At 45.3% G+C, this 15,528-nt stretch overlaps 1 protein-coding gene across 1 annotated transcript; it reads left to right on the forward strand.

Moving 5' to 3' along the window:
• The first annotated feature begins 5,208 nt into the window (after window positions 1–5,208).
• Window positions 5,209–14,623, forward strand: LOC109733352 (uncharacterized). Its single transcript, XM_020292555.3, has 4 exons — window positions 5,209–5,482; window positions 5,697–6,148; window positions 9,939–10,174; window positions 12,888–14,623. The coding sequence occupies exons 1-4, from the start codon at window positions 5,343–5,345 to the stop codon at window positions 13,452–13,454; spliced, it is 1,395 nt and encodes a 464-aa protein (XP_020148144.1). The 5' UTR covers window positions 5,209–5,342; the 3' UTR covers window positions 13,455–14,623.
• The last annotated feature ends 905 nt before the right edge of the window (window positions 14,624–15,528 follow it).

A 15,528-nucleotide genomic window follows, 5' to 3' on the forward strand; every position in this document is an offset into this window, starting at 1 on the left:
TAGCAAGACTTCTTCCATGTCCTCAGGAACAAACGTAACTACTCACAAATCATATTCATGTTCATAATCAGAGGGGCATTAATATGCATAATGGATCTGAACATATGATCTTCCACCAATTAAACCAACTAGCATCAACTACAAGGAGTAATCAACACTACTAGCAACTCACAGGTACCAATCTGAGGCTTTGGGACAAAGATTGGATACAAGAGATGAACTAGGGTTTGAGAGGAGATGGTGCTGGTGAAGATGTTGATGGAGATTGACCCCCTCCCGATGAGAGGATCATTGGTGATGACGATGGTGATGATTTCCCCCTCCCGGAGGGAAGTTTCCCCGGCAGAACAGCTCTGCCGGAGCCCTAGATTGGTTCGGCCAAGGTAAGCTTGCTTATGGATTTTTTCTCAGACGAAAGTCTTCATATAGCAGAAGATGGGCACCAGAGGCCTGCCAGGGGGGCCACGAGGCAGGGGGCGCGCTCAGGGGGGTAGGGCGCGCCTCCCACCCTCGTGGCCAGGGTGTGCCCCCCCTATGGTAGTTTCTTCGCTCAGTATTTTTTTATTAATTCTAAAAATGACTTCCGTGAAGTTTCAGGACTTTTGGAGCTGTGCAGAATAGGTCTCTAATATTTGCTCCTTTTCCAGCCCAGAATCCCAGCTGCTGGCATTCTCCCTCTTCATGTAAACCTTGTAAAATAAGGGAGAATAGGCATAAGTATTGTGACATAACATGTAATAACAGCTCATAATGCAATAAATATCGATAGAAAAGAATGATGCAAAATGGACGTATCAACCCTACAGGTTCGGAAATAAGCGAACATGACCCGGAACCCTTTCGAGTCAATAGTTAACAATGGGTTCTGGACACCCTTATTAACACTCGCATATTCACAGAGTTCTCGAGCGAACCTTTGTTTATGAATACTATTCCCTTTGCTTCGCGATACATTTACAAAACCTGAGGTGAGATTATTGGTATCCTCGTGATCAACTCCTTGATCACTATATTGATTATCCTTATTGCCGGTTTTGTTCTCTTTACTCATGTCCGTGTTTCGGTATCTCGTGATCATAATCACAAGTCTATGGCTAGGCGATAATGACACCGTAAAACCAAGTGGGGCCAGAGAGTATCTCTCTGTCGTGAGAGGAGCAAATCCTAGTCTTGAACTATTGATACTGAGACATACGTTTCCGGCATACCGGTAAGTCACCTTTACTCACATCCAGTTATAGAGTGACATTCGATAAACCCAAAGTAACCATCCAGCATGTTGACATACGATATTCTTATGGTCTAAGGAACTTAGTAATCATGAACAAGTTATATGAAAATACCAACAACATAACAATGATAAAATCTCTAAGTAATTCATAAGTTGGGTTTATCCAACACCATTGTTTCGACAACAATGTGTTCTCATTATTCAAAGCATCCTTGTTACAATAACAATGCTTATGATTAGGAAAACAAGATCATCATCAATACATGAGCTAGTTTTAGAGGCATGAGTAGGGATCATATTGGTGTTTATGTTTCCACACATGTATTTGGGTTTTCCTCTGAATCTCGTATACAAAAACTAATAAGATTATAGCATAGAAGTATAAACTTAATTATGAACATGGAAATATAATAATACAAATATTATTGACTTTAGGGTATATTTCCAACAATTCTCCACTCTAGTTGCTTATTTCAAGACTTGATCAGCCAAAACCCAACACACGAGCTCATTTTGATCTTGTCTTGAAACCATAACTTAAATTCTTCTCTTAAATAGTTCTCTCAAGTCCTTGATCCTTATAAGCCTAGATGTATCAACCTTTGAGATCCTCCAACGAACTCCACCTTGAACATATTTGTTTAAGCTTTGAAATCAATCTTGAGGGGCAGCTAGGGTTGAGGCCCACTCTCACTTAAATAGCCGGCTTTGACCCCTCGGGTGGCGCGCAGGAGCGGCAACATGAATGGCGATCAGTGAGCTCCCGTCGGACTGATGGGATCTCTGCGTATTTCCGCGTGGGTCCCACCCATCGGTCTGATGTGGCAGACACGTCCGGCGCGCCCAGACCTCCCCATATATGGGGTGGGTATGGGTGGGGTGCCTGATAGCCCAGACATATAGGGCCGGTTTGAGGCGTCTGGGTAGATTGCATTTTCATGACCTGTCACTGCCCGGACCATTCATCCGGACGTACATGTGGAATTTGATGGGTCCGTTGTAGATGCACTTATAGACTGTATTTATCCACCCATGAAATCAAACATGCCCTTAGTTGTCTGTGCTGGAGTTGCCTATGCGAACGGATCCCTAGCACCACCCTTATACATCCGGGCTGTCACTGTCGGATGTGGGGTTTCGGCAAACCCTTAAGGTTCGAACACTGGGGTGCGCGCGAAGGCTTTCCCTCCTACCGATCTACGCCCTAGCTCGATAAGATCTCGCGGACGAACTCGACGAACTCACAACACAGAAAGACATGGGATTTATACTGGTTCGGGCCACCGTTGTGGTGTAATACCCTACTCCAGTGTGGTGGTGGTGGATTGCCTCTTGGGCTGATGATGAACAGTACAAGGGGAAGAACAGCCTCCTGAGGTTGAGGTGTTCTTGTGCTTGCCGAACTTGTGTGAGTGAGGACTCGATGCCCTGGTAGCTAGCTCTACTTATATAGGCCCTGGTCCTCTTCCCAAATATTGAGCGGGAAGGGAGCCAACAACGGCGGGCAAATTTGAAGGGGGACAGCTAGTACAAGCTATCCTGACAAAAGTGGTTTTCGCCTGCGAAAAGCTCTGGTGGTGACGCCGTCTTGGGCTCCACGATGACCTCCGTCCTGTCGTCCCTCTGGTCTTGGTCTCGTTGCACCGATATGGCAACCTTTGCCTGATGCCTCGGTACTCTTCGCCTGCGCTGGCCTCCTTAGCACCAAAGAGGAAACAAGGACGTTGCGTGCGCTAGCACCCGCCTGGCGCCCGCCTGGTGCCGATCGTCATGGCTCACGTCACGAGAGCCTTGTGAGGTTTGCCCCGCCTTGATATCTCCGCTCCTCGTGAGCCTGCCTGACTAGGCCACTCCTGAGGAGGTCTTGCGTCGTCCGCCTCGCGAGGGTCTTGGATGCCTTGTTGATGAAGATGGGTCGTACGGCCTGCTGGCTTAGCCACGCCGTGGGCCGCAGGCAGGCAAGTCTGGGGACCCCCGTTCCCAGAACGCCGACAGTCACCTGCTCCTCCTTCTCCCCCTCCGGAGGGTTCGGAGGCAAGCCGGCTGCAAAGCAAGCGGCATGCGGTGCATGGAGTGGATGTCCTCCATCCCTGCATGGATCTTCGCCTGACGCTGCATGGCCAGCATCTTGTAGTAGGTAATCTTTTGGCGGACCATGGCTACCGGAGGATGGCTAGCTCGGCGTGGAATAGGTGTGGACGAGGTCGCGGTAGTGGCACAGATGGGAGAGACGGGGAGGAAATGGGGGCAACTAGGGTTGCGGCTCGATGTCCGGCTTAAATAGCCGGCTTTGGCCCCTCGGCCAGCGCGCAAGAGCAGCGACATGAATGCAGACCGGTGAGCTCCGGTCGGACCAAAGGGTTTCCACGTGTTTTCGTGTGGGTCCATTCCATCAATCCGACATGGAGGACGTGTATGAGTGCGCCCGGACCTCCCAATATCCGCCCATATATGGGCTGGTCTAGGGGTGTCGGACAACCTAGACGTATAGGGTTGGTTTGAGAGGTCCGGTTAGGTCACATTTTATTATTATAGAAAAACAACGTGTCTTTATTCTTCCCGCAAAGAAAACCAGTGTGTCTTTATTCAGCAAGAAAACTACTGTGCACGAAACAACCTATGGTTGGATGCTTAGAAGGACACTGGTATCCCCATCCAACCAGAGTTAAGTCCTAGACTTCACATTGGTGCTCGCATTATTCCTGGATTTATTTCAGGCTTTCTGCGATGTTCGTGTAGTGGGAGGAGACATTCCCGTCGACTGCAAGACGCCTATGGTGACTTTGTAAAATCTCAAGATGCTATGTCGGCTTAGTCTCTCGGAGGTGCTCATAGGGGTTGGGTGTGTGTGCGCGCGCGTTCATAGGAGTGAGTATGTTTTTTTCTCGAATACGCACACACATGTGTATCATATGTTATAGAAAGAAAAGGGGTGGAGAGCCCCTCCACATGGGTTTGTTACAAAACACACCTAAATCCACGCGTATACATCATAGTGGGCTAACTACTCCCGACCAACCCACCGTGACAACGCTTGAAAGAAGCTCTCTAGGCCGCCCTTCAGCAAGCCCGCTTGCTTCCATGCCCTTCCTTCCTCCAAGATCCTCTTACCAACTTCGTGGACTGATGATGACGCTCCGTGGAACACTATCATGTTTCTATGCTTCCATAACTCCCAGAGGACAAGGGAGAAGATGGCCCTATAGTCCTTGCGTCGCCCGTCCCCGGACGTTGCACACCATTCATTGAATCTGCCGCGGTTACCATTTTCCCAAAACCTGCTGCCTTCGGCCAGAAGGCCTCAAATCTGAACCTACGCCCCACCTTCCAGTCCGCGTTTAAGTCGAGTAGCAAAGGGCAGTGGTCTGGGATGGCCGAGCCCATGGCATCAAGGAATCTGGAAGGGTGCATGTCGTCCCAGTCGTTGTGGTAAGCACGTGATCGATCTTCTCCAAAGTGGCATGCTCGCGCTCATTTGACCACGTGTAGCGTCTGCCGTTAAGGTACATCTTCTTGAACTCGAGACGGTTCAACATTGTGCGGAAGCATGCCAACATCCTCCTATTCACCGCCATTTTGTTCTTGTCCTCGCGGTTGAGTAGGAGGTTGAAATCCCCTACGACGGCCCATGGTCCAGCGTGTAGATCTCTGACCTCACAGAGCTCCTCCATGAATGCGATTTTGTCCACGTCAAGTTGGGAGGCATAGACACCATAATCCACCATTGAGACTGTAGTTTTGACGAGTGTCTTCTATTATGCTTGTGTATGTTAGCGTCTTTGATTGTATTGTGTTAAAACAAGTTTGAAAAAAACTGCTCTGCGCATGATGAGTTTTTTTTCTTTCCTTTTCGAGGGGATGTGAGCACGATGAGTTAGTATGCACACCATTGCACGATGGCCCATGTAGCGTTCAGTTGTCATGCAACTTTAGGCTTGATCGCATTGTCGTCCAAAAATCGTGTGTATAATGTCGTGTGCATAGTAGTGTAGCCCCCCACCCCACGCCAGCACTGCCGCCCTGCCCCGGCGCCGCCGCCGTCGCGCGCTGAGCTGCAAATCTTCCTCTGTATATTCGACGTTTCCTCTGACGCCGCCACCTCCGTGCCCCAATGCACCGCCTCTCATCTACTTCGCGACTTCCCATCTCCTTCATGGCATCTTCCCCGCCTCGCTGGTGGCCTTCAGCGCTTGCCCGACGAGTTATCCCACTCTTGGCGGCTCCAAATCCACCTGCCCGTCGTCTTTCCCGGTGTGTTTTCTTGTTCTGATGCTAACGTTTGCGCCTTTACCTGGCTGGTATAGTTTTTTTTAAAAGGAGTTTGGCATAATTTTAGATGCGGATTATGACCAACCATTTTTCAGGCTTACATAATGGTTGCATCACGATTTCAGTCCTTACCCGATGATTACAATCCTATTTATGTCCGATGCTGAGATTGGATTTTATGCTATTTTGGTGATAGATTTCCTCATGGATCTCAGAACCTGGCCACCGTCAGTCGAGTACAAGGCGATGAGTCTGGTAAACCATATAGACGGCTGCCCATCTCGATCGCTCAAATCATGAAAAGAATGAAAAATACTGGGACGAGGGGCACTGTCTCGGAGGTTATAGATGAAGACGAGGGGAAAAGTGATAAAGATGCTTTTAGGACAACCTCAGAGGTTATGGATGACAAAAGTGATACATGGGGCCAAAATGTGAACTTACCTGGTTTTGAGGAAGACCGAAGTAGCGCAGCCAAGAATCACATTACTGGAATCGCTGTCAGTGAGGATGAAGGACTCAGTGATGACGAAGGATTTAGTGTGAACGGTATACTTGCAAAAAGCAGACACCGTGACGGTTCTATATACAGGGGTATTGATTTATTTCATTGGAAAGAAGAGTATCGTATTGCAGACCGTAATGAGAGTAAGTGACCAATATATCTTTCCTATTTTTATTTTTATTGTTAGATATATGATTAGTTTTCTTAATCAGTGGTACATCTTTCCATATCCTACAGCTGTACAGATTTGATATTGATCATATAGATTACTTGTACAGAGACAATGCTAGCTGTTTGAGACACTCGCCGAAGCTTGCTCGCCTTGCACTCTTTCAGTTTATAAGATTAACAGTTCCACCCCAAAACTCGCATTCCACTCTCGCCGGCCCTTCAGGTTGGGACCGTTTGGACAGATAGCAATTGGTGCTGTCACCTGACAAGAAAGGCTGAGGTGGCATGTAGAGTATTGATGACATTGACTAGGACTTTATTCCATGCTATGTGATTACATAGCCCAATTTCCCATGTGAGGCTGAATAAATTAATGCATTCTCCCTAAATTTTTCTTACATATCAAACCGTGCAACAATATATACGAACAGCATAGTACGCAGGAAAATGACAGTTGCAAATTCAAATAACAGTATAAATATGTACAGTCACACTGCTGCAGTTAATTAGATTTAAAGTCTCTATACATGCAGCCTCAAGCTACCAATAACACAAAGGGTTTCAAGTCCTCATACAGTTCACATACTACTAGTTATGAAAGGAGCCAACCAAACCTTCAATGCCCCTGTTTAGCACGAGGTTTGGGTTGCCACTTCCAAATTTATACTATCCCCCAATACATTTATCAGTTTCTAGCTAGCAAAGTTTTAGTTCTTTCTCTCACTGATTGATAACAATGTGGGGTGGAGCCAGGATGAAAACTGAGAGGGGGCAAAGGCGTGTAGGAACTTCTTTTGCCGGAAATGATTGTAGGAACTAATGGCTAGGTCATTTACGGAAACTAACCAGACAACTACACAAGCATGAGTGAAGCAAAATCATATATTTCCTTATAATATAATTTCATCACACACATAATTATGATAAGTTCATCACCAAAGTAAAAGTAAACTAACCATTTTAAGATACAATGACTTGAGAAATAGCAATATGTTAAACATTACAAACTATAGGAAAAGATGATGTTAAAATCTAGGGAGAATGTAAACATTGATAAATAAAGAAATAAGCTTGAGTGCATTACCTCCTTCTGTTTCAACCCACGTCGATTTTTTGCATGGAAGGGTTTAACTGTCACCTCATTAGGGATGTTATCCTACATTTCCTTTTCTACGAAACAAATTAGGCCACAGCTCAAAAGGTCATCACCCATTTTGTTACATAAAGCATTCTTCACAAACTTTATAGCTGAGAAGCATCTCTCCACGGCTGCAGTGGCAGCGGCTACAGAAAGAACCTACCTTGTTCAAGGAGAATTCCAGCCATACTCACATCTAAGCTTCCCTAGCTCTCGCTTAACAAATTCCATTGATATAGAATTTACAATGTGCCTATCCTTTTCTCTGAAAGGTTTTTGATAGCCCATTTATTAATGCTAATATAATAATCATCATTGTAGAAAGAATGCGGAATCAAATGATTAAAACTAATTAAAAGACCATTGACTTGACATTGCTTATTAGAATCTGTGCCCTCTTCCTCAACATATTCTAGTACTTTTACCACTGAGGTGAACATCTTTGCTCAACAAAGTGGTATAGTGAGAAGTCCATCTAGTATTCTCCCAGTCTTTGAAGAGAAAGCTCTTGGTTTTCTCACTTCTCGATGATTCTCTCGAAGTTTATCCTTTTTCTAATGATACCGTATCAAAGAAATCTCCAACATCAAATATCTTCTTAGCAATGGCCACAACAACCAAGTTAAATTTGTGAGAAAAACAATGTATATAATAAGCTGAAATGTTCTCTCATAAATTATGCTCGTAGACCATTAAACTCATCTGCCATGTGTGTTACTTGCTCCATCATAACCTTGTCATCTCACTTGCTGTAGACTCAAACCAAGCTTTTGCAATTAGAAAATCAATTTTAGACTTGGGATAAGCGGCTGTTGTCTCCTCCACATGAAGAACATCAACAAACCTCTCATTTGACTCGTCACATTTGTTAACATATCATAGAAACACTGCCATTTTTTCTTCGACACTCATCAACCAATAAGCTGAATGCGCCATTACGGATCTCCTTCAAAATACAACCCCATACTTCTTCTGCAAAACATTCGGGTAGATCTAAGGCGATCGGTCACAACTCTGCTGCTGCTACTCAACATTGGTGTCCTCCTGCTGGGACCTTAAAAATTAATGCTGAATCATTGATTCTGCCTTCGATCACAATATCCTGTGTGGTTCGTCGGGTTTTCTGATTGGTGATGATAGATGCAATTTTATTGCGGGTGGAGCTAAGTGGTATGGTTCTTTAACTTCACTTTTGTAAACCGCAAGGCCAACTTTGCTGCACATTATTTGGCTAAACTGGCCTCTGTTTCTAGTCCGGATTGTTTCTGGCTTGGCCAGGCACCGGTGATGTTAGCCCCAAGTATTCAGCAAGATCGTTCCCTTGCTGATGAATCAATATAATCTCTGATTCTCAAGAAAAAAAGATGGAATTGGAACGAAAAAAGGCATTCAGCTTCATTATGGGCTATACTCATCGCTCCACTCCTTGGCGGCCTCTTCCTATTATTCACAGAAACAAAAACCACTACCTTGGTTCCGTTCCGTATGAGCAAGTCAGTAAGGTTGAAAAATAGAACCACTACATTACACGTCCAAGAGCTGCTATGATGCCCTCTTTCACGGGGTGGTTGGCTCGAGCTCCTGGATGGCTGGATGCCCTCTTTCGCATGGCTCCCCCTAGGGCCAAGTTCTTCGTGTGACTTGCCTGTCAAGACCATCGCTGGATCGTTGAGAGACTGGTGAGACGAGGCTTGCATCATGCACCTAGCTGCACACATTTCGACCAATCGGAGTAGACAATGGCACACCTTCTCACCGGTTGCACTTCCTCACACATGGCACGAGGTACACTCTCTTGTATATGTTCGATGGTGCAACCCTGCTGGCAAGGGCACATCCTCAGTCATCATGTCGGTGGCATGGTGCATTTGGGAGCATCGTAACACGGTCATCTTACGCCCAGCTCAGCCTAGCCCACCTCCTGGACACTTTCAAGGCAGAGGCTAGGCATTATTGGTACCTCCCCACCCTTTTGGTCTTCAATCATCTCTGTAGCTTTTCTCTTCCTTGGCTTTGTAGGCTTAATGCCAGCTTTTCTGAAGATACATCCCTTCTTGTTATGGTTCGGTTTGTGCAGTAGCCGCAGTGTATTGTGACATGTTCAGACATTTTCCCCCGGCGCCTCATGATGTTTCTTTTTGCTGACCTTCTGACCTACCTTCAATCTCTTAATTGGAATAACCCTATTGGCATATATGCTTGTAGGAGACATTTTCCCCCGGCGCCTCATGATGTTTCTTTTTGCTGACCTTCTGACCTACCTTCAATCTCTTAATTGGAATAACCCTCGCAAGTGCTGTATGCTTTGGTACATAAGAGGACATACATTTTTTTGTCGAAATGCTCTTTAATCCTCACCGGCCCTATGCTCAGTTCTTTTTTTTCTGTAAGCAACCGACAAGCTTTTCAAGGTAATGCTTTCTTTTGGTATTCCTAAAGAACTTCTCGAGGTAGCGAAGTTTGTAGTAAAAAGAACATATCCACTTAGTAGATTGAGAAAGAAAAATTCTAATAGGTCCATGTAATCCTCAAATGGCATTTTTTTTACCTTTTGAATATCATGTATTTATTTACTGTATTAATTTGAGTTATAAACTTACACTATAACTTTACTTTTTATGAAGCTCGGTTGGAGGCAATGACACTATCAGATCCTGCTGCAAATTGCAAAGTTCACAATGGAATTTGTACTAGACATTTTGCTCGTAGCATGCTGCAAATCTACTCATTAGAGTTGGCTAAAATTCCTGTGGATGGCTTCGTAGAGTTGTATGGATATGTAGCAGTTCGGGATGACCTGGATCCATTGCTTAATTATGTTGTCAATATTAGCAGGGATGACCCCGTCATCGTGGAGCAGGTATACATCTATACTTATCTACAATACTTTCTACGAACAAGTCTACCCTAACACCCCATATGATCGAGGTTTGTCTGTGTAACCAGGTGTTTGCCCGTTAAAAACAAATCTCCACTACCATCTAAATCACACCTTGGGACAGTTTTGGAGGCAATCAAAACCGCCCCAGAGAATAGATTTAGCCGGTATGGAATATTTCAGGGGTAGATACCAGATTTTGTACTTGTGTTTTAAATAGACGAACCTTGATATTTGATGCGGTTAAGCAAACCTGTTCCTTATTTTAAGCTATATTATTCATTTTTCACAGTATAAGGTTAAACTTATCACATGAATATAACATATGAGATCAGAGCAGTTACATTCTCTCGATGGCATACTACAACTACTACCCTGCTCCTGAATTATGTAGTAGACATGAAGTTCAGTTTTCACTCTTGATTTTCTTAGTAACTATAAATAGGATTAGTTTATTGTTGTTGTTCCACATATTTATTGTGCTGTAGCTCCAATTTAATCTGTCTTAGCTGCGAAAAAATGCTTCTATGCGACTATCTGTCCAAAAGTAGCAGAATAGTTGTGTAACACGTACGATTGTATAAGCAATACTATATTATGAAATGATGATTTAGTTTGAGAACAGATTTGAATTATGAAATTAAGGGAGTATCACGTCCCAAACAAATCCAAATTGAATAGTTTTGGATTCTTTGCTGTTTCTTAGCACACCAGGAAATTGATATCCTTTTGTTTATAGACATATGAGGATGCATACCCCCTCTGTTTGGGTTTACAAGGTCTAATATGTATTTCGAGATTTACTTTGACCATCAATTAATCAATAATAATGAGATATATGGCATAAAAATTATGCCGTTGGAAAATTCTTTGAAACGCAAATTCAGTGTTATACCTTCTGTGGCATACATATCATATATTATTGGTCTCATTGATGGTCAAACTAAATCCCGAAATATGCGTTAGGCCTTATAAGCCTGGTCCGAGGGAGTACCATTAATGAATCCATCAGTACAAGTCATTTTATTTTGTCTTTTTATTACACACATGCTTATGTACAATTGTGTATATTTAAGGGTTTGAAACAAAGTCAAATAAATTAGGGCACCAATTTTCCCTCTCACCATTATGCAGCTCATAACCGTCTTGAAATGCGACAAATATCTTGGTTATCAATTATTATTATTATTTTTGGAAAAGGAGGTCAAAACCCCCGGTCTCTGCATCAATCGATGCATACAACAATCTTTATTAATCATTCAACAAAGGTCTGACAAGAACATACATCAAGACACCCGAAGCCACTACTCACACCTACAAACTCGATAATATGGAGTGCTCTCACTCCCCATATCTAAAACCGGTGTCGTCGCCGATCCATCCGCATAATGTATCGGAACCTACAGCCGGTGGAGTAAACCTAAAGCGTACACCACATGCACACGTTTTAGAAGTCATCACCATCATCATCGAACCGTCACCATCATCATCGAACCGCTGACACATCTTTAGGAAAGAGATCCGCATCATCCTTGCCAGTCCGGCTATCCGTCGACGCCACCAAGGCGCCCAACGGCACCAGCTCCCTGCGCGCAAACTGCTGAGCACGTCATGGTCGTCGCCAGTACACCGCAACACCATGCCGCCAAGTACCACCAGCCGACACAGCTTGAAGTCTCTGGAAGATCTGTTGTGCGTAGCACCTGCCGAACAGGCATGACACAGCGTAGCACCTGTCGGCCAGACATGACTTGACATCTCCACCGAAGCTCCATGCAAGACGAAGCCGCTCCACCTCCTGCCGCAGTCTTCCAGCGCTGCTCCACAAACGATGCTCCCAAGAGAGAAACGACACCACAGTGCCGCCATCGCCTGATCTGGAAGACCAGATCCTAGGGTTTCCCCCGGAGCAGCACGAGTGGATCGACAGTAGTTACACGACGATGCCTTCATCAAGGTAATGGTGCAGAACGCCGCCATCGCCCGCCATCGGCTCGGTTTTCACCGGCAACTATGTCTCCCCGACTCGCAGCCAGGACTAGATGACAGATCTCGAGATCCGACCACCCAGCCTCAGGACGACCACCTCCGACGGAGGAGATGGCCACCACCGCCAAGCCCAAGGTCGCCGCCCCGGGCGCCCGCATGATGCAGATCAAGACCATGAGCACCACCGCGATCCGAAGCCGAACCGGAGGTTGAGCGGCTGCAACATGGCCGCCACCGCCACCTGCCGCTGCGGCTACAGACCCGCCGCCACACTCCAGCCGTCGTTGTCCGCCATCACCGCCGAGGAGATCAAGATTGGAACCGTCACAACGATCTCGAGCAGCTGACGCGCGAGAAGAAAGCCGCCGCCGTCGAGCCGCTAGGGCTTTGCCTCGGCGTCGTCGCCGGCGACGGCGGAGAGGAGAGTGGTGGCGGGGAGACCGGAGGAGGGAGGCGGGGACGCCCCGGTGCGGCGCGGCAGCGCCGCACAGGAGCGGTGGTAGGGTCGGATGAGATGGCGATGGAGAAAGGATCCGGCGGCGGCGCTAGATCGAGTCGCGAGTCGCTCCTGGTCGCTCTGGTTATCAATTATTAAAAACTCCTTTGAATCAAATTTTGTTACAAGTGAAACATCGTAACAGAAGTATTTAGCTTTAGACATTTCCCACTTTTCTATAAAGAGCTACTAAATATAATCATTTTGTAGGGTTCTCTCATCAACATGATTGGCCCCAAGCGAGGGATAGATATGGCAGATCATGCTCTACTTGAATATGACATGAAGATCAAGTCAGGCGAACAAGAAAAAGATGACCTACAGCTGATTGATGGTGCATCATTCATAGGCCCCTTGGGCTCATGGGATCAGCCATGCACGTTTCACATTGCTGGCGATTGTGGCTCAGTTGACATAACTTTGTCACGTCTTTTACACGCAGTTGAGGCGACCGTAGAGGTTCTCATATTGGAAGTGAAAAACAGTTTCAGTTTGTCCGTCAGATGTTTAGCCAGTGGGTTTAATGAAGAAATCCGGCTCTTTGATGGAACCATCGCTGATTCACAAGGCCTAAAGAGGTCGGTGGTTGCTGTAATGGACAATTCTTTTATAGATTTGAAGTTCAAGGTAGGCGCACTGTCATCCAGTTCCGACCAACATTGCTGTTCCTTCAAGGTGAAAATGCATGGGCATGATATTGAAGAAATAAAGACTGATTTTGCATTAATCTTAGTGAAGGTGATTTGGTCGACCTTGCCTAGGGGCTTTTGCGGTTAAGGTTTGTCCGGCCATGTGTCTGATGGGCTGGCTCGTGACTAACTTGTGGAGTGTAATAATCAAAACTATTCTGGCAAGTCTTTGCATACTCAGTCGAGAGGCCATAATTTGCTTATTATCAAAACACCACACCACAAGCTAGTGCTATGGTTGGGTCCTTCTGGTGGCAAGACGTCTGTTCATTGATGCATTCTTTCCGTGGAATTTCGGTCTGCTCTCCTCATAATGGTCTATCAGTGTTGTTTTGGAAAGATAACTGGTGGTGTGACCCTCTAATGGCCCATAAATTCCCAAGCCTGTTCTCATATGCAATTAATCCTGATGTTTGGTTGGCCGAGCTCTTGGGTTCAAGGGATTTGCGTGAACTTGTGATGAACTTTGTCCTCTCTCAGAGCAAGCTTTTGTTGAATTGCAAGAACTGGGGGTGCTTCTCCTGGAGCTCAATATGGATCAGGAGGCTCGTTCTGGTCAGACTGCTGGTTTTTTCAGGTACCCCAGGGACGGGATACTGCAGCTGGCTTGTTTGCCGGTCTAGAGTGTCCATCTATTTTCAAGAAAATGTGGAAAAGCAAGTGCATGCCAAAACTGAAGGTGTTTATTTGGCTGCTGTTGGTTGACCGACTCAATACCCACGACATGTTGGATAGAAGACACTGGCACATGGATTCGGGATTAAATTGTGCTTTGTGTGCAAGCAACAGCAGAGAGACCAGAGATCACCTTTTCTTCAACTGTACATTTGCTCGCTGTTGCTGGAGGCAGGTTGGTATACACTGGACCCAAAATCATGATGTGGCTGCCATGTTCCGCTCGGCTAAACAATCTTTTACTGGCCCTTGTTTCTTTGCGGTGGCAACTTGTGTTTCGTGGAATGTGCGGAAACAACACAATGCTTATATATTTCAGCATCAGACACCTTCTTTGGCTACTTGGCGTGTGCTGTTTAAGAGAGATATCGGTCTCATTGGTCATAGGGTTAAGCCCCATCTTCAAGCTCTGCTTTCTGCTTGGTTGACTACTTTGCACTAGTTTGGCCCTTTTGGGCTTGTAACCTCCCCTGTACAGCATGGTCTCATAACCTTTATAGCTTTGTAAATAAATTTGTATCTCTTTCAATAGGAAAATATCGTAGGGGATTCCCCTACTGTTTCAGGTCAAAATAATAATAATGATACATGAATGCAGTTCATCACTGCATTGTGAGTGTGAACTGAACAAAAAAATTGCTGAAGCTTTTTCTAGAATAACCTCTAACCTGATGCTGGTAACATTACCTTTTTCCAAGAGCTGAATGATCAGTGTCAATTGCACTGCGGACGATGTTTGCTGCTGATTTGTGAAGCTGCTGAGAAAAATAACTCACAATAGAAGAATGATGGGTAAGTTCAGACATTTTATTAATCATCATCAGCTCAAAGATCTTTATCTGCAATTGAACTGAAACTGCCTGCCACCTCCTTGCTAACTGTCCTTTCTCCATTGTCGTTTGGCGTTTGGCTCTTCTCAGAGCTGGCCTACCAGGAACAATCCAGCTAACAACAAATGACGCTGATAATTCTGTTTGTTCCCGCCACTAGAATCTGAAGCCTTTGCGAATCTAGCTAAGAACAATCGTAGTACATCAAGCTCTCTTTTTGGGTGGCATGTCAGGACTAAACAATGAAGCAGAGGGGATTAGCATAATGCAGACTTAGTTTTCAATGTTAAGCTGTCATGACTAAACTCTGAAGCAGAGGTTACTGAGAATTAGCATTAGTGCAATGTTAATTTTCAGTGTGAAACTATCATGGCTCTCGGCGGTTGTTATTTAGTTCCTCTACTTGATATCTTGTTCATCTTCTGAAACCCAGTTTTCTAAGCCACACCTATCCCTTTTGCAGGAAATCAAACTTGATTCTATTCCAGACCACAAGCTAAGATCGTCCCTCCCTAGAAACCTTGAGAATGTTAGTTCTTGTGCCTTCTATTGGCACTGCCGGAGGCATATTGTCAGCAGCAAACGCAAATCATCTTTGTACCATCTCCCACACACCACACATTCTCAACCTCCCTCACCGCCCCTATTATCTACCAA

This window comes from Aegilops tauschii, chromosome 5 (genome assembly GCF_002575655.3).
Source record: "Aegilops tauschii subsp. strangulata cultivar AL8/78 chromosome 5, Aet v6.0, whole genome shotgun sequence".
In the NCBI taxonomy this organism is placed as follows: Eukaryota; Viridiplantae; Streptophyta; class Magnoliopsida; order Poales; family Poaceae; genus Aegilops; species Aegilops tauschii.